This window comes from Prorops nasuta, unplaced genomic scaffold (assembly GCF_024137725.1).
Source record: "Prorops nasuta isolate Cenicafe-Biocafe unplaced genomic scaffold, Cenicafe_Pnas_1.2 PNAS00054, whole genome shotgun sequence".
Taxonomy (NCBI): Eukaryota; Metazoa; Arthropoda; class Insecta; order Hymenoptera; family Bethylidae; genus Prorops; species Prorops nasuta.
This window is the reverse complement of record NW_027116851.1, coordinates 741,080-761,732: the sequence shown is the minus strand read 5'-3', so window position 1 is coordinate 761,732 and position 20,653 is coordinate 741,080. Positions and strand designations below refer to the sequence as shown.

The 20,653-nt window shown below is 42.8% G+C and overlaps 2 protein-coding genes across 2 annotated transcripts; one reads left to right on the top strand and one right to left on the bottom strand.

The window, feature by feature from the left end:
• The first annotated feature begins 508 nt into the window (after positions 1 to 508).
• On the top strand, positions 509 to 1,161 carry LOC136784452 (uncharacterized). The gene is made up of 2 exons (XM_066745101.1): positions 509 to 545; positions 629 to 1,161. Exons 1-2 carry the CDS (start codon positions 509 to 511, stop codon positions 1,159 to 1,161), a joined length of 570 nt encoding a protein of 189 aa, XP_066601198.1.
• A 614-nt stretch (positions 1,162 to 1,775) lies between these two features.
• LOC136784451 (putative nuclease HARBI1) lies at positions 1,776 to 2,938 on the bottom strand. The gene is made up of 3 exons (XM_066745100.1): positions 2,882 to 2,938; positions 2,776 to 2,810; positions 1,776 to 2,589 (listed from the first exon to the last, which is right to left on the bottom strand). Exons 1-3 carry the CDS (start codon positions 2,936 to 2,938, stop codon positions 1,776 to 1,778), a joined length of 906 nt encoding a protein of 301 aa, XP_066601197.1.
• Positions 2,939 to 20,653: the final 17,715 nt, after the last annotated feature.

The following is a 20,653-nucleotide window of genomic DNA, read 5'->3' as shown; positions in this document are numbered from 1 at the left end:
AGTACTCCCTGACAACAAGTGAGTTACCCTAGACCAATATAAGGACTCCCTGATCCCAAGTGAGTTATCCTAGCCCCTTTATATGTACTCTCTGACCGCAAGTGAGTTACCCTAGTCCCATAGTAGTACTCCCTGTCCCCAAGTGAGTTATCCTAGCCCCTTTGGACGTTTACGTTCAGTTACTCGGGCCATGAATCCAGATTAACTAACGCAGTCAGGCAACCTGTTAAAAAATATCACCAGGTTAACCCGAATCTAGTTCCGAGCTTTACGCAAAGAACAATCGGGTTGGTTTAAGAGGATTCGGATGAATTTGTGTCAGACTATAATATAGTAGGACGTCAGTTAACTAATAAGTACTTATAAAAATATTATAAAATTATTTATATATATATATATATATAAAGAATTTTATATTGTTTTTATAAATACTTATTAGTTAACTTTATAATAAAAATACTAAAAACTAGAAGAATATTTAATAGTCATATATATCTACCGCCAGATAATGTCGTTAGAATATAAAGAAAATAATTTTGCCACTGGTATAAATTGTTAATATATTTTAATTGTAAGTATTAATTTTAATTCAGAAAAGTAATAAAATCAATTTATATATATTATTTAGACGCCAGTAAATATCATTGGGACTCAAAACAAACTAAATTGTTAATTGAAGAGGTTAGAAGTAAATGGAAAAATTTGAGTGAAAAGAACTGTATATCCAAACGAATATGGAAGGAGATCGCTGCAAGCTTTGCACAAAAAGGATATAGCTTCAGTGACGAACAATGTTTAAACAAGTGGAAAAATCTGAAGAAAAAGTATAAAGATATAAAAATTCATAATGATACCACTGGTGCTAATAGGCAGAATTGGATTCATTTTGAGGAAATGGATAATATATTAAAATCATCACCAGAAGTAAATCCTAGTTCTCTTGGTAGTAGTACAAAAGGTTTTTACTATACAATAGGTGATAATGTAGATAAAAACCAAAATGTTTGTTGCGGTGGATCAATGCCTAAATCAAATAGGAAACGCACTGCATGTGAAACAATAACGTTAAAAGATATATACAACCAAAGAGAAAGACACCACTCTGAAAACATGCAATTGAGGGAAAAGATTATTAAATTATTAGAGAGCAAAGAAAATTAAATTTTATTTTTCATAAAATAAAATTGTTGCTAGTATATAGGTAGAAAAGGAATTCGTTTTTTTCTTCAATATCTCATTATTTAGTTTAAAACTATGTTATGGTCAACAAGTGGGAAACTTTTTAATTTAATATTAAGCAAATATATACCTATATAGCGAGAAATGGTTGTTGCTCATTTGGTCTACATAAAATGGAAGCTTTGGAATATATTTGCTATCTTTATAAGAATTATTTTACTACGTTTTGTCATCGTCATGTTAAATAAATATACATAAGAATCATGCATTAGTCGTTTACAATTTTTGTTAATGATCAACATTCTATCTTGTTTAATATGCTTATGTATTTAATGTATGATTTATAGAGAAACCCTATATATGTATGTATAAGTTAGAAATTTAATTGTTAAAGAACATTCAATTTGAAAAAGAATTTATGTTATTAAACATTTTAATAATGGGTGTCGAATACCCAAGTAAGGTTTATTTAATAAATAGTTAGCAATATATTTTCAGTAAGTAATTACAATGTCAAAAGATTACAAATTTATTTTTATAAAATAAACATAAACTTATTGGATATAATTATGCGGTTATTTTTTTTAACTAAACATTTAGTATATTAAATTGGCAATAATTTCTCGTTTTTCTTCTGCACTTTGAAATACATTTTCATGTACATCATCATTTTCATTTTCATCTTCATGTTCATCTTCATCTCTATTATATTCATTCTCATTAACATCTAGTTCAAAAGGTTCAAGTTCGTGCTCTAAACAAATATTATGTAATATACAAGAGGCTAATATGATAAGCGGAATCATTTCTACATTGAACATATAAATATAATTCAGTTTTCTCCATCTACATTTTAACAGACCAAATGTTCGTTCAATTACCATTCTGGTAGAAGATAGCTTCCTGTTGTAATTGATTTGAACATCTGTAAGATGTCCGTTATCTTTATAAGGTGTGAGAAGAACTTTTGTTAATGGGTATGCCGAATCTCCAATTAGATGACTGTTTTTTGGACAGTACCTCTCATTATCATTATCGATAAGTTCTTTTATATGGCTGTATTGCCAAACTCTAGCGTCATGTACGCTGCCGCAATACCCAATAAAAACATCAATAAACTTTCTTTTAGAGTCACAAATTCCTTGTAATATTATCGAATGATAGCCTTTTCGATTAATGTAACTGTTGGGGTAGTTGATAGGGGCACTTATCCGAATATGACATCCATCTATAACACCTACTATACCAGGAAAATTACTTACTTCTTGAAAATTATTTTGATTTTGCATTAATTCTCGATACTGCGGCCATTTTATATAGTCATTAACATGATTTTGTAATACATATGATGTATTAAAAACACATTTCCAGACGGTACTTTTACAGAGATTAAATCTGTCACAAACGGATCTGAGACAAAAAAATTATGTAAGTATTAGTAAATATTAATTATCGTAAATGTATACAATTTATAAACTCTTTATTTTTATCCATTACGTATAAATTTAAACACAACATTAATCCATGTGCAAATTAATATAATCATATATATATATATATATATATCATCGATGCTATACTGCATTGAACATTTACATGCTCATAAATATATTAAAGGCCGGTTTTTCCACCTATTGGTAAAATTTATCTGCTTGGTAAAATTTACAAACTGTAGTAAATTCTTTTCAATTTCAAGCTTTACCAAACGGATAAATTTATCCAGACGTTTGCCAATAGGTAAAACAACCGGCCCTAACATTTTCAATAATAATTAAATAATTAAAACGAAACAATAAACTCTTAATACATTTATATTAATATAAATGTTTATGCATATCGTGTGTATGTACCTATACACTTCTTGGTTTCCTAATACCCAAAGTGTCACAGCTAATTGTTTCGGTGGGTCTACTTTAGGACCATTAATAGTTCGCAACAGACACGGGCCAATTCTTTGTACTAGCATTTGGAATGTAGGTTTTGAAAGGCGGAAATGTGATTTGAAATCTGAAAAAAATAGTATATATTATACACTATTATTAAAAAAAAATGAGAAAATCTTAGGTAATTCAAAATCAACAGTTCTTTGTCCTCGTTGACTATATACATTTTATATACTTTTTCGTATTTCTGTTTTCATCCCTTTAATAAGTTGGAATTGTACAAATGATATAAAGTATAAAAAACATAGGAAACAAGAGCAGACCTATATTTTTTGGTAAAAACTATCTAATTTAAAAATAATTATAGGTAAATGTTAATATTAAAGACATCTATAGCTGTTAATGAGTCCATTAAGGAACTATGCATAAACATAGGAGTTATTTACCTGATATAGAGTAACGGCATAAAACATTTTCATAATATCTATTAATTCTAATATGCTCCTCTCTAAATGTTATTTGTGTCAAATCAAAATCGTCCCCGTCGCTTTCTATTAATATGCTCAGTATATTTGAAACGTCCATATTATATAAATTAAAAAGAACTACTTTCTGCTAAAACGAACGGCCTATTATTAAACAAAAATAATTGTCATTGCGGTCTGACACAACTACATTTAAATCTCCTTAAATCAACCCGATTGTTCTTGGCGTAAAGCTCGAAACTAGATTCGGGTTAATCTGGTGATATTTTTTAACAGGTTGCCTGACTGCGTTAGTTAATCTGGATCCATGACCCGAGTAACTGAACGTAAACGTCCTTTATATGTACTCTCTGACCGCAAGTGAGTTATCCTAGCGCCATTATATGTACTCCCTGACCCCAAGTGAGTTATTCTAGCCCCTTTATATGTACTCTCTGACCGCAAGTGAGTTACCCTTGCCCCTTTATAAGTACTCCCTGACCCCAAGTGAGTTATCCTATCCCCTTTATATGTACTCACTGACCGCAAGTGAGTTACCCTTGCTCCTTTATAAGTACTCCCTGACCCCAAGTGAGTTATCCTAGCCATTTTATATTTACTCCCAGGCCCCAAGTGAGTTACCCTAGTCCCTTATAAGTACTCCTTGACCCAAATTGAGTTACCCTAGCCCCTTTATAAGTACTCTTTGACCCCAAGTGAGTTATCCTATCCCCTTTATATGTACTCTCTGACCGCAAGTGAGTTATCCTAGCCATTTTATATTTACTCCCAGGCCCCAAGTGAGTTACCCTAGTCCCTTATAAGTACTCCTTGACCCAAATTGAGTTACCCTAGCCCCTTTATAAGTACTCCCTGACACTAAGTGAGTTACCATAGCCCCTTTATATGTACTCCCTGACCCCAAGTGTGTTACCCTAGTCTCATATAAGTACTCCCTGAACCCAAGTGTGTTACCTTAGCCCCTTTATAAGTTCTCCGCGACCCCAAGTGAGTTATCCTATCCCCTTTATATGTACTCCCTGACCCCAAGTGTGTTACCCTAGTCTCATATAAGTACTCCCTGCCCCAAGTGAAATACCATAGCCCTTTGCAAGTACTCCCTGACCCCAAGTGAGTTATCCTAGCCCCTTTATATGTACTCTCTGACCGCAAGTAAGTTACCCTAGTCCCATAAAAGTACTTCCTGACCCTAAGTGAGTTAACATAGCCCCTTTATAAGTACTCCCTGACCCCAAGTGTGTTACCCTAGTCTCATATAAGTACTCCCTGAACCCAAGTGTGTTACCTCAACCCTTTTATAAGTACTCCGCGACTCCAAGTGAGTTACCATAGCCCCTTTATATGTACTCCCTGACCCCAAGTGAGTTACCCTAGCCCCTTTATAAGTACACCCTGGCCCCTAGTGAGTTACCCTGGTCCCATATAAGTACTCCCTGACCCCAAATGTGTTACCTTATCACCTTATAAGTTCTCCCTGACCCCAAGTGAGTTATCCTAGCCCCTTTTAATGTACTCTCTGACCGCAAGTGATTTTCCCTAGTCCCATAGTAGTACTCCCTGACCCCAAGTGAGTTATCCTAGCCCCTTTATATGTACTCTCTGTCATCAAGTGAGTTACCCTAGTCCCATAGTAGTACTCACTAACCCCAACTGAGTTACCCTACCCCTGTATAAGTACTCCCTTACCCCAAGTGAGTTATCCTAGCCCTATATATGTACTCCCTGACCCCAAGTGAGTTATCCTAGCCCCTTTATATGTACTCTCTGACCGCAAGTGAGTTATCCTAGCCCCTTTATAAGTACTCCCTGACCCCAAGTGAGTTACCATAGCCCCTTTATAAGTACTCCCTGACCCCAAGTGAGTTATCCTAGCCCCTTTATATGTACTCTCTGACCGCATGTGAGTTAACCTAGCCCCTTTATATGTACTATCTGACCGCAGGTGAGTTATCCTAGCCGCTTTATATGTACTCCCAGACCTAAAGTGAGTTACCCTAGTCCCTTATAAGTACTCCCTGACCCCAAGAGAGTTACCCTAGTCCCATATAAGTACTCCCAGACCCAAGTGAGTTAGCCTAGTCACATAGAAATACTCCCTGACCCCAATTGAGTTACACTAGCCCCTATATAAGTACTCCCTAACCCTAAGTGAGTTACTCTAGTCCCATATAAGTACTCCCTGACAACAAGTTAGTTATTCTAGCTCCTTTATATGTACTCTCTGACCGCAAAGTGAGTTACCCTAGTCCTATATAAGTACTCCTTACCCCAAGTGAGTTATCCTAGCCGCTTTATATGAACTCTCTGACCGCAAGTGAATTACCGTAGTCCCATATAAGTACTCCCTGACCCCAAATGAGTTACACTAGCCCCTATATAAGTACTCCCTGACCCCAAGTGAGTTACCCTAGCCCCATAGAAGTACTCCCTGACCCCAAGTGAGTTATCCTAGCCTCTTTATAAGTACACCCTGGCCGCAAGTGAGTTACCCTAGTCCCATATAAGTACTCCCTGACAACAAGTGAGTTACCATATCACATTTATAAGTACACCCTGACCCCAAGTGAGTTATCCTAGTCCCTTTATATGTACTCTCTGACCGCCAGTGAGTTACCCTAATCCCATAGTAGTACTCCCTGACCCCAATTGAGTTATCCTAGCCCCTTTATATGTACTCTCTGACCGCAAGTGAGTTATCCTAGCCCCTTTATATGTACTCCCTGACCCCTAGTGAGTTATCCTAGCCACTTTATATGTACTCTCTGACCGCAAGTGAGTTATCCTAGCCCCTTTATCAGTACTCCCTGACCCTAAGTGTGTTACCCTAGTTTCATATTAGTACTCCCTGGCACCAAGTGAGTTACCATAGCCCCTTTATAGGTACTGCCTGACCCCAAGTGAGTTATCCTTGCCCCTTTATATGTACTCTCTGACCGCCAGTGAGTTACCCTAATCCCATAGTAGTACTCCCTGACCCCAATTGAGTTATCCTAGCCCCTTTATATGTACTCTCTGACCGCAAGTGACTTATCCTAGCCCCATTATATGTACTCCCTGACCCTAAGTGGGTTACCCTAGTCCCATATAAGTACTCCCAGACCCCAAGTGAGTTACCCTAGTCCCATTGAAGTACTCCCTGACCGCAAGTGAGTTACCCTAGCCCCTATATAAGTACTCCCTAACCCTAAGTGAGTTACCCTAGTCCCATATAAGTACTCCCTGACAACAAGTGAGTTATTCTAGCCCCTTTATATGTACTCTCTGACCGCAAGTGAGTTATCCTATCCCCTTTATATGTACTCTCTGACCGCAAGTGAGTTACCCTAGTCCTATAAGTACTCCTTACCCAAAGTGAGTTACCATAGCCCCTTTATATGTACTCTCTGACCGCAAGTGAGTTATCCTAGCCATTTCATATTTACTCCCAGGCCCCAAGTGAGTTACCCTAGTCCCTTATAAGTACTCCTTGACCCAAATTGAGTTACCCTAGCCCCTTTATAAGTACTCGCTGACCTCAAGAGAGTTACCCTAGTCCCATATAAGTACTCCCAGACCCCAAGTGAGTTACCCTAGTCACATAGAAATACTCCCTTACCCCAAGTGAGTTACCCTAGTCCCTTATAACTACTCCCTGACCCAATGTGCGTTACCCTAGCTTCTTTATAATTACACCCTGACAATAAGTGGGTTACCCTAGTCCCATATAAGTACTCCCAGACGCCAAGTGAGTTACCCTAGTCACATAGAAGTACTCCCTGACCCCAAGTGATTTACCCTAGCCCCTAATAGGTACTCCCTAACCCTAAGTGAGTTACCCTAGTCCAATATAAGTACTCCCTGACAACAAGTGAGTTATTCTAGCCCCTTTATATGTACTCTCTGACCGCAAGTGAGTTACCCTATCCCCTTTATATGTACTCTCTGACCGCAAGTGAGTTATCCTAGCCCCTTTATATTTACTCCCAGACCCCAAGTGAGTTACCCTAGTCCCTTATAACTACTCCCTGACCCAAAGTGTGTTACCCTATCCCCTTTATATGTACTCTCTGACCGCAAGTGAGTTATCCTATCCCCTTTATATGTACTCTCTGACCGCAAGTAAGTTACCCTAGTACTATATAAGTACTCCTTACCCAAAGTGAGTTACCATAGCCCCTTTATATGTACTCTCTGACCGCAAGTGAGTTATCCTAGCCCCTTTATATGTACTCTCTGACCGCAAGTGAGATACCCTAGTCCCATAGTAGTACTCCCTGACCCCAAGTGAGTTATCCTAAACCCTTAATATTTACTCCCAGACTCCAAGTGAGATACCCTAGTTACTTTTAACTACTCCCTGACCCAAAGTGCGTTACCCTAGCCCCTTTATAAGTACACCCTGACCCTAAGTGGGTTACCCTAGACCCATATAAGTACTCCCAGACCCCAAGTGAGTTACCCTAGTCCCATTGAAGTACTCCCTGACCCCAAGTGAGTTACCCTAGCCCCTATATAAGTACTCCCTAACCCTAAGTGAGTTACCCTAGTCCCATATAAGTACTCCCTGACCACAAGTGAGTTATTCTAGCCCCTTTATATGTACTCTCTGACCGCAAGTGAGTTATCCTATCCCCTTTATATGTACTCTCTAACCGCATGTGAGTTGTCCTAGCCCCTTTAAATGTACTCCCTGACCGCAAGTGAGTTACCCTTGTCCCTTTATAAGTACTCCCTGACCCCAAGTGAGTTACCCTAGCCCCTTTATATGTACTCTCTGACCGCAAGTGAGTTACCCTAGTCCCATATTAGTACTCCCTGTCCCCAAGTGAGTTATCCTAGCCCCTTTATATGTACTCTCTGACCGCAAGTGAGTTATCCTAGCGCCATTATATGTACTCCCTGACCCCAAGTGAGTTATCCTAGCCCCTTTATATATACTCTCTGACCGCAAGTGAGTTACCCTTGCCCCTTTATAAGTACTCCCTGACCCCAAGTGAGTTATCCTAGCCCCTTTATATGTACTCTCTAACCGCATGTGAATTATCCTAGCCCCTTTATAAGTACTCCCTGACCCCAAGTGAGTTACCCTAGCCCCTTTATATGTACTCTCTGACCGCAAGTGAGTTACCCTAGTCCCATAGTAGTACTCCCTGTCCCCAAGTGAGTTATCCTAGCCCCTTTATAAGTACTCCCTGACCCCAAGTGAGTTACCCTAGCCCCATAGAAGTACTCCCTGACCCCAAGTGAGTTATCCTAGCCCCTTTATAAGTACACCCTGGCCGCAAGTGAGTTACCCTAGTCCCATATAAGTACTCCCTGACCCCAATTGAGTTATCCTAGCCCCTTTATATGTACTCTCTGACCGCAAGTGAGTTATCCTAGCCCCTTTATATGTACTCCCTGACCCCTAGTGAGTTATCCTAGCCTCTTTATATGTACTCTCTGACCGCAAGTGAGTTATCCTAGCCCCTTTATCAGTACTCCCTGACCCCAAGTGTGTTACCCTAGTTTCATATTAGTACTCCCTGGCACCAAGTGAGTTACCATAGCCCCTTTATAGGTACTGCCTGACCCCAAGTGAGTTATCCTATTCCCTTTATATGTACTCTCTGACCGCCAGTGAGTTACCCTAATCCCATAGTAGTACTCCCTGACCCCAATTGAGTTATCCTAGCCCCTTTATATGTACTCTCTGACCGCAAGTGAGTTATCCTAGCCCCTTTATATGTACTCCCTGACCCCTAGTGAGTTATCCTAGCCTCTTTATATGTACTCTCTGACCGCAAGTGAGTTATCCTAGCCCCTTTATCAGTACTCCCTGACCCCAAGTGTGTTACCCTAGTTTCATATTAGTACTCCCTGGCACCAAGTGAGTTACCATAGCCCCTGTATAGGTACTGCCTGACCCCAAGTGAGTTATCCTTGCCCCTTTATATGTACTCTCTGACCGCAAGTGAGTTACCCTAGCCCCTTTATATGTACTCTCTGACCGCAAGTGACTTATCCTAGCCCCATTATATGTACTCCCTGACCCTAAGTGGGTTACCCTAGTCCCATATAAGTACTCCCAGACCCCAAGTGAGTTACCCTAGTCCCATTGAAGTACTCCCTGACCGCAAGTGAGTTACCCTAGCCCCTATATAAGTACTCCCTAACCCTAAGTGAGTTACCCTAGTCCCATATAAGTACTCCCTGACAACAAGTGAGTTATTCTAGCCCCTTTATATGTACTCTCTGACCGCAAGTGAGTTATCCTATCCCCTTTATATGTACTCTCTGACCGCAAGTGAGTTACCCTAGTCCTATAAGTACTCCTTACCCAAAGTGAGTTACCATAGCCCCTTTATATGTACTCTCTGACCGCAAGTGAGTTATCCTAGCCATTTCATATTTACTCCCAGGCCCCAAGTGAGTTACCCTAGTCCCTTATAAGTACTCCTTGACCCAAATTGAGTTACCCTAGCCCCTTTATAAGTACACCCTGACCCTAAGTGGGTTACCCTAGTCCCATATAAGTACTCCCAGACCCCAAGTGAGTTACCCTAGCCCCTATATAAGTACTCCCTAACCCTAAGTGAGTTACCCTAGACCCATATAAGTACTCCCAGACCCCAAGTGAGTTACCCTAGTCCCATTGAAGTACTCCCTGACCCCAAGTGAGTTACCCTAGCCCCTTTATATGTACTCTCTGACCGCAAGTGAGTTACCCTAGTCCCATAGTAGTACTCCCTGTCCACAAGTGAGTTATCCTAGCCCCTTTATATGTACTCTCTGACCCCAAGTGAGTTACCCTAGCCCCTATATAAGTACTCCCTAACCCTAAGTGAGTTACCCTAGTCCCATATAAGTACTCCCTGACAACAAGTTAGTTATTCTAGCCCCTTTATATGTACTCCCTGACCCCAAGTGAGTTGCCCTAGCCCCTTTATATGTACTCTCTGACCGCAAGTGAGTTACCCTAGTCCCATAGTAGTACTCCCTGTCCCCAAGTGAGTTATCCTAGCCCCTTTATAAGTACTCCCTGACCCCAAGTGAGTTACCCTAGACCCATAGAAGTACTCCCTGACCCCAAGTGAGTTATCCTAGCCCCTTTATAAGTACACCCTGGCCCCAAGTGAGTTACCCTAGACCCATAGAAGTACTCCCTGACCCCAAGTGAGTTATCCTAGCCCCTTTATAAGTACACCCTGGCCCCAAGTGAGTTACCCTAGTCCCATATAAGTACTCCCTGACCCCAAGTGAGTTATCCTATCCCCTTTATATGTACTCTCTGACCCCAAGTGAGTTATCCTAGCCCCTTTATAAGTACACCCTGACCCTAAGTGGGTTACCCTAGTCCCATATAAGTACTCCCAGACCCCAAGTGAGTTACCCTAGTCCGATTGAAGTACTCCCTGACCCCAAGTGAGTTACCCTAGCCCCTTTATATGTACTCTCTGACCGCAAGTGAGTTATCCTAGCCCCTTTATATGTACTCTCTGACCGCAAGTGAGATATCCTAGTCCCATAGTAGCACTCCCTGACCCCAAGTGAGTTACCCTAGCCCCTATATAAGTACTCCCTAACCCTAAGTGAGTTACCCTAGTCCCATATAAGTACTCCCTTACCCCAACTGATTTACCCTAGTCCCATATAAGTGCTCTAAGGACCCTAGTGAGTTACCCTAGTCCCATAGATGTACTTCCTGCCCTAAGTGAGTTACCATAGCCCCTTTATATGTACTCCCTGACCCCAAGTGTGTTACCCTAGTTTCATATAAGTACTCCCTGAACCCAAGTGTGTTACCTTAGCCCCTTTATAAGTTCTCCCCGACCCCAAGTGATTTACCCTAGTCCCATATAAGTGCTCTAAGGACCCTAGTGAGTTACCCTAGTCCCATATATGTACTCCCTGACAACAAGTGAGTTATTCTAGCCCCTTTATATGTACTCTCTGACCGCAAGTGAGTTATCCTATCCCCTTTATATGTACTCTCTGACCGCAAGTGAGTTATCCTAGCCCCTTTATATGTACTCTCTGACCGCAAGTGAGATATCCTAGTCCCATAGTAGCACTCCCTGACCCCAAGTGAGTTACCCTAGCCCCTATATAAGTACTCCCTAACCCTAAGTGAGTTACCCTAGTCCCATATAAGTACTCCCTTACCCCAACTGATTTACCCTAGTCCCATATAAGTGCTCTAAGGACCCTAGTGAGTTACCCTAGTCCCATAGATGTACTTCCTGCCCTAAGTGAGTTACCATAGCCCCTTTATATGTACTCCCTGACCCCAAGTGTGTTACCCTAGTTTCATATAAGTACTCCCTGAACCCAAGTGTGTTACCTTAGCCCCTTTATAAGTTCTCCCCGACCCCAAGTGATTTACCCTAGTCCCATATAAGTGCTCTAAGGACCCTAGTGAGTTACCCTAGTCCCATATATGTACTCCCTGACAACAAGTGAGTTATTCTAGCCCCTTTATATGTACTCTCTGACCGCAAGTGAGTTATCCTATCCCCTTTATATGTACTCTCTGACCGCAAGTGAGTTACCCTAGTCCTATATAAGTACTCCTTACCCAAAGTGAGTTACCATAGCCCCTTTATATGTACTCTCTGACCGCAAGTGAGTTATCCTAGCCATTTTATATTTACTCCCAGGCCCCAAGTGAGTTACCCTAGTCCCTTATAAGAACTCCTTGACCCAAATTGAGTTACCCTAGCCCCTTTATAAGTACTCGCTGACCTCAAGAGAGTTACCCTAGTCCCATATAATTACTCCCAGACCCCAATTGAATTACCCTAGTCACATAGAAATACTCCCTTACCCCAAGTGAGTTACCCTAGCCCCTATATAAGTACTCCCTAACCCTAAGTGAGTTACTCTAGTCCCATATAAGTACTCCCTGACAACAAGTGAGTTACCCTAGACCCATATAAGTACTCCCTGACCCCAAGTGAGTTACCATATCACCTTTATAAGTACTCCCTGATCCCAAGTGAGTTATCCTAGCCCCTTTATATGTACTCTCTGAGCGCAAGTGAGTTACCCTAGTCCCATAGTAGTACTCCCTGTCCCCAAGTGAGTTATCCTAGCCCCTTTATATGTACTCTCTGACCGCAAGTGAGTTATCCTAGCGCCATTATATGTACTCACTGACCCCAAGTGAGTTATCCTAGCCCCTTTATATGTACTCTCTGACCGCAAGTGAGCTACCCTAGTCCCATAGTAGTACTCCCTGTCCCCAAGTGAGTTATCCTAGCCCCTTTATATGTACTCTCTGACCGCAAGTGAGTTATCCTAGCGCCATTATATGTACTCCCTGACCCCAAGTGAGTTATCCTAGCCCCTTTATATGTACTCTCTGACCGCAAGTGAGTTACCCTTGCCCCTTTATAAGTACTCCCTGACCCCAAGTGAGTTACCCTAGCCCCTTTATATGTACTCTCTGACCGCAAGTGAGCTACCCTAGTCCCATAGTAGTACTCCCTGTCCCCAAGTGAGTTATCCTAGCCCCTTTATATGTACTCTCTAACCGCATGTGAGTTATCCTAGCCCCTTTAAATGTACTCCCTGACCGCAAGTGAGTTACCCTTGCCCCTTTATAAGTACTCCCTAACCCCAAGTGAGTTACCCTAGCCCCTTTATATGTACTCTCTGACCGCAAGTGAGCTACCCTAGTCCCATAGTAGTACTCCCTGTCCCCAAGTGAGTTATCCTAGCCCCTTTATATGTACTCTCTGACCGCAAGTGAGTTATCCTAGCGCCATTATATGTACTCCCTGACCCCAAGTGAGTTACCCTAGCCCCTTTATATGTACTCTCTGACCGCAAGTGAGCTACCCTAGTCCCATAGTAGTACTCCCTGTCCCCAAGTGAGTTATCCTAGCCCCTTTATATGTACTCTCTAACCGCATGTGAGTTATCCTAGCCCCTTTAAATGTACTCCCTGACCGCAAGTGAGTTACCCTTGCCCCTTTATAAGTACTCCCTAACCCCAAGTGAGTTACCCTAGCCCCTTTATATGTACTCTCTGACCGCAAGTGAGCTACCCTAGTCCCATAGTAGTACTCCCTGTCCCCAAGTGAGTTATCCTAGCCCCTTTATATGTACTCTCTGACCGCAAGTGAGTTATCCTAGCCCCTTTATATGTACTCTCTGACCGCAAGTGAGATATCCTAGTCCCATAGTAGCACTCCCTGACCCCAAGTGTGTTACCCTAGCCCCTATATAAGTACTCCCTAACCCTAAGTGAGTTACCCTAGTCCCATATAAGTACTCCCTTACCCCAACTGATTTACCCTAGTCCCATATAAGTGCTCTAAGGACCCTAGTGAGTTACCCTAGTCCCATAGATGTACTTCCTGACCCTAAGTGAGTTACCATAGCCCCTTTATATGTACTCCCTGACCCCAAGTGTGTTACCCTAGTCTCATATAAGTACTCCCTGAACCCAAGTGTGTTACCTTAGCCCCTTTATAAGTTCTCCCCGACCCCAAGTGAGTTATCCTATCCCCTTTATATGTACTCCCTGACCCCAAGTGTGTTACCCTAGTCTCATATAAGTACTCCCTGCCCCAAGTGAAATACCACAGCCCCTTTACAAGTACTCCCTGACCCCAAGTGAGTTACCCTAGCCCCTATATAAGTACTCCCTAACCCTAAGTGAGTTACCCTAGTCCCATATAAGTACTCCCTTACCCCAACTGATTTACCCTAGTCCCATATAAGTGCTCTAAGGACCCTAGTGAGTTACCCTAGTCCCATATATGTACTCCCTGACAACAAGTGAGTTATTCTAGCCCCTTTATATGTACTCTCTGACCGCAAGTGAGTTATCCTATCCCCTTTATATGTACTCTCTGACCGCAAGTGAGTTACCCTAGTCCTATATAAGTACTCCTTACCCAAAGTGAGTTACCATAGCCCCTTTATATGTACTCTCTGACCGCAAGTGAATTATCCTAGCCATTTTATATTTACTCCCAGGCCCCAAGTGAGTTACCCTAGTCCCTTATAAGAACTCCTTGACCCAAATTGAGATACCCTAGCCACTATATAAGAACTCCCTAACCCTAAGTGAGTTACTCTAGTCCCATATAAGTACTCCCTGACAACAGGTGAGTTACCCTAGACCCATATAAGTACTAACTGACCCCAAGTGAGTTACCATATCACCTTTATAAGTACTCCCTGATCCCAAGTGAGTTATCCTAGCCCCTTTATATGTACTCTCTGAGCGCAAGTGAGTTACCCTAGTCCCATAGTAGTACTCCCTGTCCCCAAGTGAGTTATCCTAGCCCCTTTATATGTACTCTCTGACCGCAAGTGAGTTATCCTAGCGCCATTATATGTACTCACTGACCCCAAGTGAGTTATCCTAGCCCCTTTATATGTACTCTCTGACCGCAAGTGAGTTACTCTTGCCCCTTTATAAGTACTCCCTGACCCCAAGTGAGTTATCCTATCCCCTTTATATGTACTCTCTAACCGCATGTGAGTTATCCTAGCCCCTTTAAATGTACTCCCTGACCGCAAGTGAGTTACCCTTGCCCCTTTATAAGTACTCCCTAACCCCAAGTGAGTTACCCTAGCCCCTTTATATGTACTCTCTGACCGCAAGTGAGCTACCCTAGTCCCATAGTAGTACTCCCTGTCCCCAAGTGAGTTATCCTAGCCCCTTTATATGTACTCTCTGACCGCAAGTGAGTTATCCTAGCGCCATTATATGTACTCCCTGTCCCCAAGTGAGTTATCCTAGCCCCTTTATATGTACTCTCTGACCGCAAGTGAGTTACCCTTGCCCCTTTATAAGTACTCCCTGACCCCAAGTGAGTTATCCTAGCCCCTTTATATGTACTCTCTGACCGCAAGTGAGTTACCCTAGTCCCACAGTAGTACTCCCTGTCCCCAAGTGAGTTATCCTAGCCCCTTTATATGTACTCTCTGACCGCAAGTGAGTTACCCTAGTCCTATATAAGTACTCCTTACCCAAAGTGAGTTACCATAGCCCCTTTATATGTACTCTCTGACCGCAAGTGAGTTATCCTAGCCATTTTATATTTACTCCCAGGCCGCAAGTGAGTTACCCTAGTCCCTTATAAGAACTCCTTGACCCAAATTGAGTTACCCTAGCCCCTTTATAAGTACTCGCTGACCTCAAGAGAGTTACCCTAGGCCCAAATAAGTACTCCCAGACCCCAAGTGAGTTACCCTAGTCCCTTATAAGAACTCCTTGACCCAAATTGAGATACCCTAGCCACTATATAAGAACTCCCTAACCCTAAGTGAGTTACTCTAGTCCCATATAAGTACTCCCTGACAACAGGTGAGTTACCCTAGACCCATATAAGTACTCCCTGACCCCAAGTGAGTTACCATATCACCTTTATAAGTACTCCCTGATCCCAAGTGAGTTATCCTAGCCCCTTTATATGTACTCTCTGAGCGCAAGTGAGTTACCCTAGTCCCATAGTAGTACTCCCTGTCCCCAAGTGAGTTATCCTAGCCCCTTTATATGTACTCTCTGACCGCAAGTGAGTTATCCTAGCGCCATTATATGTACTCACTGACCCCAAGTGAGTTATCCTAGCCCCTTTATATGTACTCTCTGACCGCAAGTGAGTTACTCTTGCCCCTTTATAAGTACTCCCTGACCCCAAGTGAGTTATCCTATCCCCTTTATATGTACTCTCTAACCGCATGTGAGTTATCCTAGCCCCTTTAAATGTACTCCCTGACCGCAAGTGAGTTACCCTTGCCCCTTTATATGTACTCCCTAACCCCAAGTGAGTTACCCTAGCCCCTTTATATGTACTCTCTGACCGCAAGTGAGCTACCCTAGTCCCATAGTAGTACTCCCTGTCCCCAAGTGAGTTATCCTAGCCCCTTTATATGTACTCTCTGACCGCAAGTGAGTTATCCTAGCGCCATTATATGTACTCCCTGTCCCCAAGTGAGTTATCCTAGCCCCTTTATATGTACTCTCTGACCGCAAGTGAGTTACCCTTGCCCCTTTATAAGTACTCCCTGACCCCAAGTGAGTTATCCTAGCCCCTTTATATGTACTCTCTGACCGCAAGTGAGTTACCCTAGTCCCACAGTAGTACTCCCTGTCCCCAAGTGAGTTATCCTAGCCCCTTTATATGTACTCTCTGACCGCAAGTGAGTTACCCTAGTCCTATATAAGTACTCCTTACCCAAAGTGAGTTACCATAGCCCCTTTATATGTACTCTCTGACCGCAAGTGAGTTATCCTAGCCATTTTATATTTACTCCCAGGCCGCAAGTGAGTTACCCTAGTCCCTTATAAGAACTCCTTGACCCAAATTGAGTTACCCTAGCCCCTTTATAAGTACTCGCTGACCTCAAGAGAGTTACCCTAGGCCCAAATAAGTACTCCCAGACCCCAAGTGAGTTACCCTAGTCACAAAGAAATACTCCCTTACCCCAAGTGAGTTACCCTAGCCCCTATATAAGTACTCCCTAACCCTAAGTGAGTTACCCTAGCCCCTATATAAGTACTCCCTGACCCCAAGTGAGTTACCCTAGTCCCATAGAAGTACTCCCTGACCCCAAGTGAGTTATCCTAGCTCTTTTATATGTACTCTCCGACCGCAAGTGAGTTACCCTAGTCCCATATAAGTACTCCCTTACCCCAACTGATTTACCCTAGTCCCATATAAGTGCTCTAAGGACCCTAGTGAGTTACCCTAGTCCCATAGAAGTACTCCCTGACCCCAAGTGAGTTAACCTAGCCCCTATATAAGTACTCCCTGACCCCAAGTGAGTTACATTAGTTCCATATAAGTACTCCCTGACCCTAAGTGAGTTACCCTAGTCCCATAGAAGTACTCCCTGACCCCAAGTGAGTTACCCTAGCCCCTATATAAATACTCCCTGACCCCAACTTAGTTATCCTAGCCCCTTTATATGTACTCTCTGACCGCAAGTGAGTTACCCTTGTCCTATATAAGTACTCCTTACCCCAAGTGAGTTACCATAGCCCCTTTATAAGTACTCCCTGACCCCAAGTGAGTTATCCTAGCCTCTTTATATGTACCTTCTGACCGCAAGTGAGTTATCCTAGCCCCTTTATATGTACTCCCAGACCCCAAGTGAGTTACCCTAGTCCCTTATAACTACTCCCTGACCCCAAGTGAGTTACCCTAGCCCCTTTATATGTACTCTTTGACCGCAAGTGAGTTACCCTAGTACTATATAAGTACTCCTTACCCCAAGTGAGTTACCATAGCCCCTTTATAAGTACTCCCTGACCCTAAGTGGGTTACGCTAGTCCCATATAAGTACTCCCTGACCCTAAGTGGGTAACCCTAGCCCCTTTATAAGTACACCCTGGCCCCAAGGAGTTACCCTGGTCCCACATAAATACTCCCAGACACCTAGTCAGTTAGCCTAGTCTAATATAAGTACTCCTTGACCCACAGTGAGTTACCCTAGCCGCTTTATATGATCTCTCTGACCGCAAGTGAGTTACCCTAGTCCCATATAAGTACTCCCTGACCCCAAATGAGTTACACTAGCCCCTTTATAAGTACTCCCTGACCCCAAGTGAGTTATCCTAGCCCCGTTATATGTACTCTCTGACCGCAAGTGAGTTATCCTAGCCCCTTTATATATATTCCCAGACCCCAAGTGAGTTACCCTTGTCCCATAGACTACTCTCTGACCGCAAGTGAGTTATCCTAACCTCTTTATATGTACTCTCTGACCGCAAGTGAGTTATCCTAGCCCCTTTATATGTACTCCCAGACCCCAAGTAAGTTACCCTAATCCCTTATAACTACTCCCTGACCCCAAGTTAGTTACCCTAGCCCCTTTATAAGTACACCCTGGCCCCAAGTGAGTTACCCTGGTCCCATGTAAGTACTCCATGACCCCAAGTGAGTTACCCTAGTCCAATATAAGTACTCCCTGACCCCAAGTGAGTTACCATATCACCTTTATAAGTTCTCCCTGACCCCAAGTGAGATATCCTAGCACATTTATATGTACTCTCTGATCGCAAGTGAGTTACCCTTGTCCCATAATAGTACTAACTGATCCCAAGTGAGTTACCCTAGTCCCTTATAAGTACTCCCTGACCCCAAGTGAGTTATCCTAGCCCCATTATATGTACTCTCTGACCGCAAGTGAGTTATCCTAGCCCCTTTATATTTATTCCCAGACCCCAAGTGAGTTACCTTAGTCCCATAGACTACTCTCTGACCGCAAGTGAGTTATCCTAGCCCCTTTATATGTACTCTCTGACCGCAAGTGAGTTACCCTAGTCCCATAGAAGTACTCCCTGACCCCAAGTGAGTTACCCTAGCCCCTATATAAATACTCCCTGACCCCAACTTAGTTATCCTAGCCCCTTTATATGTACTCTCTGACCGCAAGTGAGTTACCTTAGTCCCATATAAATACTCCCTGACCCCAAGTTAGTTATCCTAGCCCCTTTATATGTACTCTCTGACCGCAAGTGAGTTACCCTAGCCCCTATATAAATACTCCCTGACCCCAACTTAGTTATCCTAGCCCCTTTATATGTACTCTCTGACTTTAAGTGAGTTACCCTTGTCCTATATAAGTACTCCTTACCCCAAGTGAGTTACCATAGCCCCTTTATAAGTACTCCCTGACCCCAAGTGAGTTATCCTAGCCTCTTTATATGTACCCTCTGACCGCAAGTGAGTTATCCTAGCCCCTTTATATGTACTCCCAGACCCCAAGTGAGTTACCCTAGTCCCTTATAACTACTCCCTGACCCCAAGTGAGTTACCCTAGCCCCTTTATATGTACTCTTTGACCGCAAGTGAGTTACCCTAGTCCTATATAAGTACTCCTTACCCCAAGTGAGTTACCATAGCCCCTTTATAAGTACTCCCTGACCCTAAGTGGGTTACCCTAGCCCCTTTATAAGTACACCCTGGCCCCAAGGAGTTACCCTGGTCCCACATAAATACTCCCAGACACCTAGTCAGTTAGCCTAGTCTAATATAAGTACTCCTTGACCCACAGTGAGTTACCCTAGCCGCTTTATATGATCTCTCTGACCGCAAATGAGTTACCCTAGTCCCATAGAAGTACTCCCTGACCCCAAGTGAGTTACCCTAGCCCCTATATAAATACTCCCTGACCCCAACTTAGTTATCCTAGCCCCTTTATATGTACTCTCTGACCGCAAGTGAGTTACCTTAGTCCCATATAAATACTCCCTGACCCCAAGTGAGTTATCCTAGCCCCGTTATATGTACTCTCTGACCGCAAGTGAGTTATCCTAGCCCCTTTATATGTATTCCCAGACCCCAAGTGAGTTACCCTTGTCCCATAGACTACTCTCTGACCGCAAGTGAGTTATCCTAACCTCTTTATATGTACTCTCTGACCGCAAGTGAGTTATCCTAGCCCCTTTATATGTACTCCCAGACCCCAAGTAAGTTACCCTAATCCCTTATAACTACTCCCTGACCCCAAGTGAGTTACCCTAGCCCCTTTATAAGTACACCCAGGCCCCAAGTGAGTTACCCTGGTCCCATATAAGTACTCCATGACCCCAAGTGAGTTACCCTAGTCCAATATAAGTACTCCCTGACCCCAAGTGAGTTACCATATCACCTTTATAAGTTCTCCCTGACCCCAAGTGAGATATCCTAGCACATTTATATGTACTCTCTGATCGCAAGTGAGTTACCCTTGTCCCATAATAGTACTAACTGATCCCAAGTGAGTTACCCTAGTCCCTTATAAGTACTCCCTGACCCCAATTGAGTTATCCTAGCCCCAGTATATGTACTCTCTGACCGCAAGTGAGTTATCCTAGCCCCTTTATATTTATTCCCAGACCCCAAGTGAGTTACCTTAGTCCCATAGACTACTCTCTGACCGCAAGTGAGTTATCCTAACCTCTTTATATGTACTCTCTGACCGCAAGTGAGTTATCCTAGCCCCTCTATATGTACTCCCAGACCCCAAGTAAGTTACCCTAGTCCCTTATAACTACTCCCTGACCCCAAGTGAGTTATCCTAGCACATTTATATGTACTCTCTGACCGCAAGTGAGTTACCCTTGTCCCTTAGTAGCATTCACTGACACCAAGTGAGTTACCCTAGCCCCTATATTAGTACTCCCTGACCCCAAGTGAG

Coding starts and splice junctions, on each gene's coding strand:
- LOC136784451 (XM_066745100.1), bottom strand. CDS start 2,938: ATGTTAGGGCCGGTTGTTTTACCTATTGGCAAACGTCTGGATAAATTT. Junction 2,811..2,881: donor TGGATAAATTTATCCGTTTG/GTAAAGCTTGAA, acceptor TTTTACCAATAG/GTGGAAAAACCGGCCTTTAA. Junction 2,590..2,775: donor TTTAATATATTTATGAGCAT/GTAAATGTTCAA, acceptor TTTTTGTCTCAG/ATCCGTTTGTGACAGATTTA.
- LOC136784452 (XM_066745101.1), top strand. CDS start 509: ATGTCGTTAGAATATAAAGAAAATAATTTTGCCACTG. Junction 546..628: donor AGAAAATAATTTTGCCACTG/GTATAAATTGTT, acceptor TATATTATTTAG/ACGCCAGTAAATATCATTGG.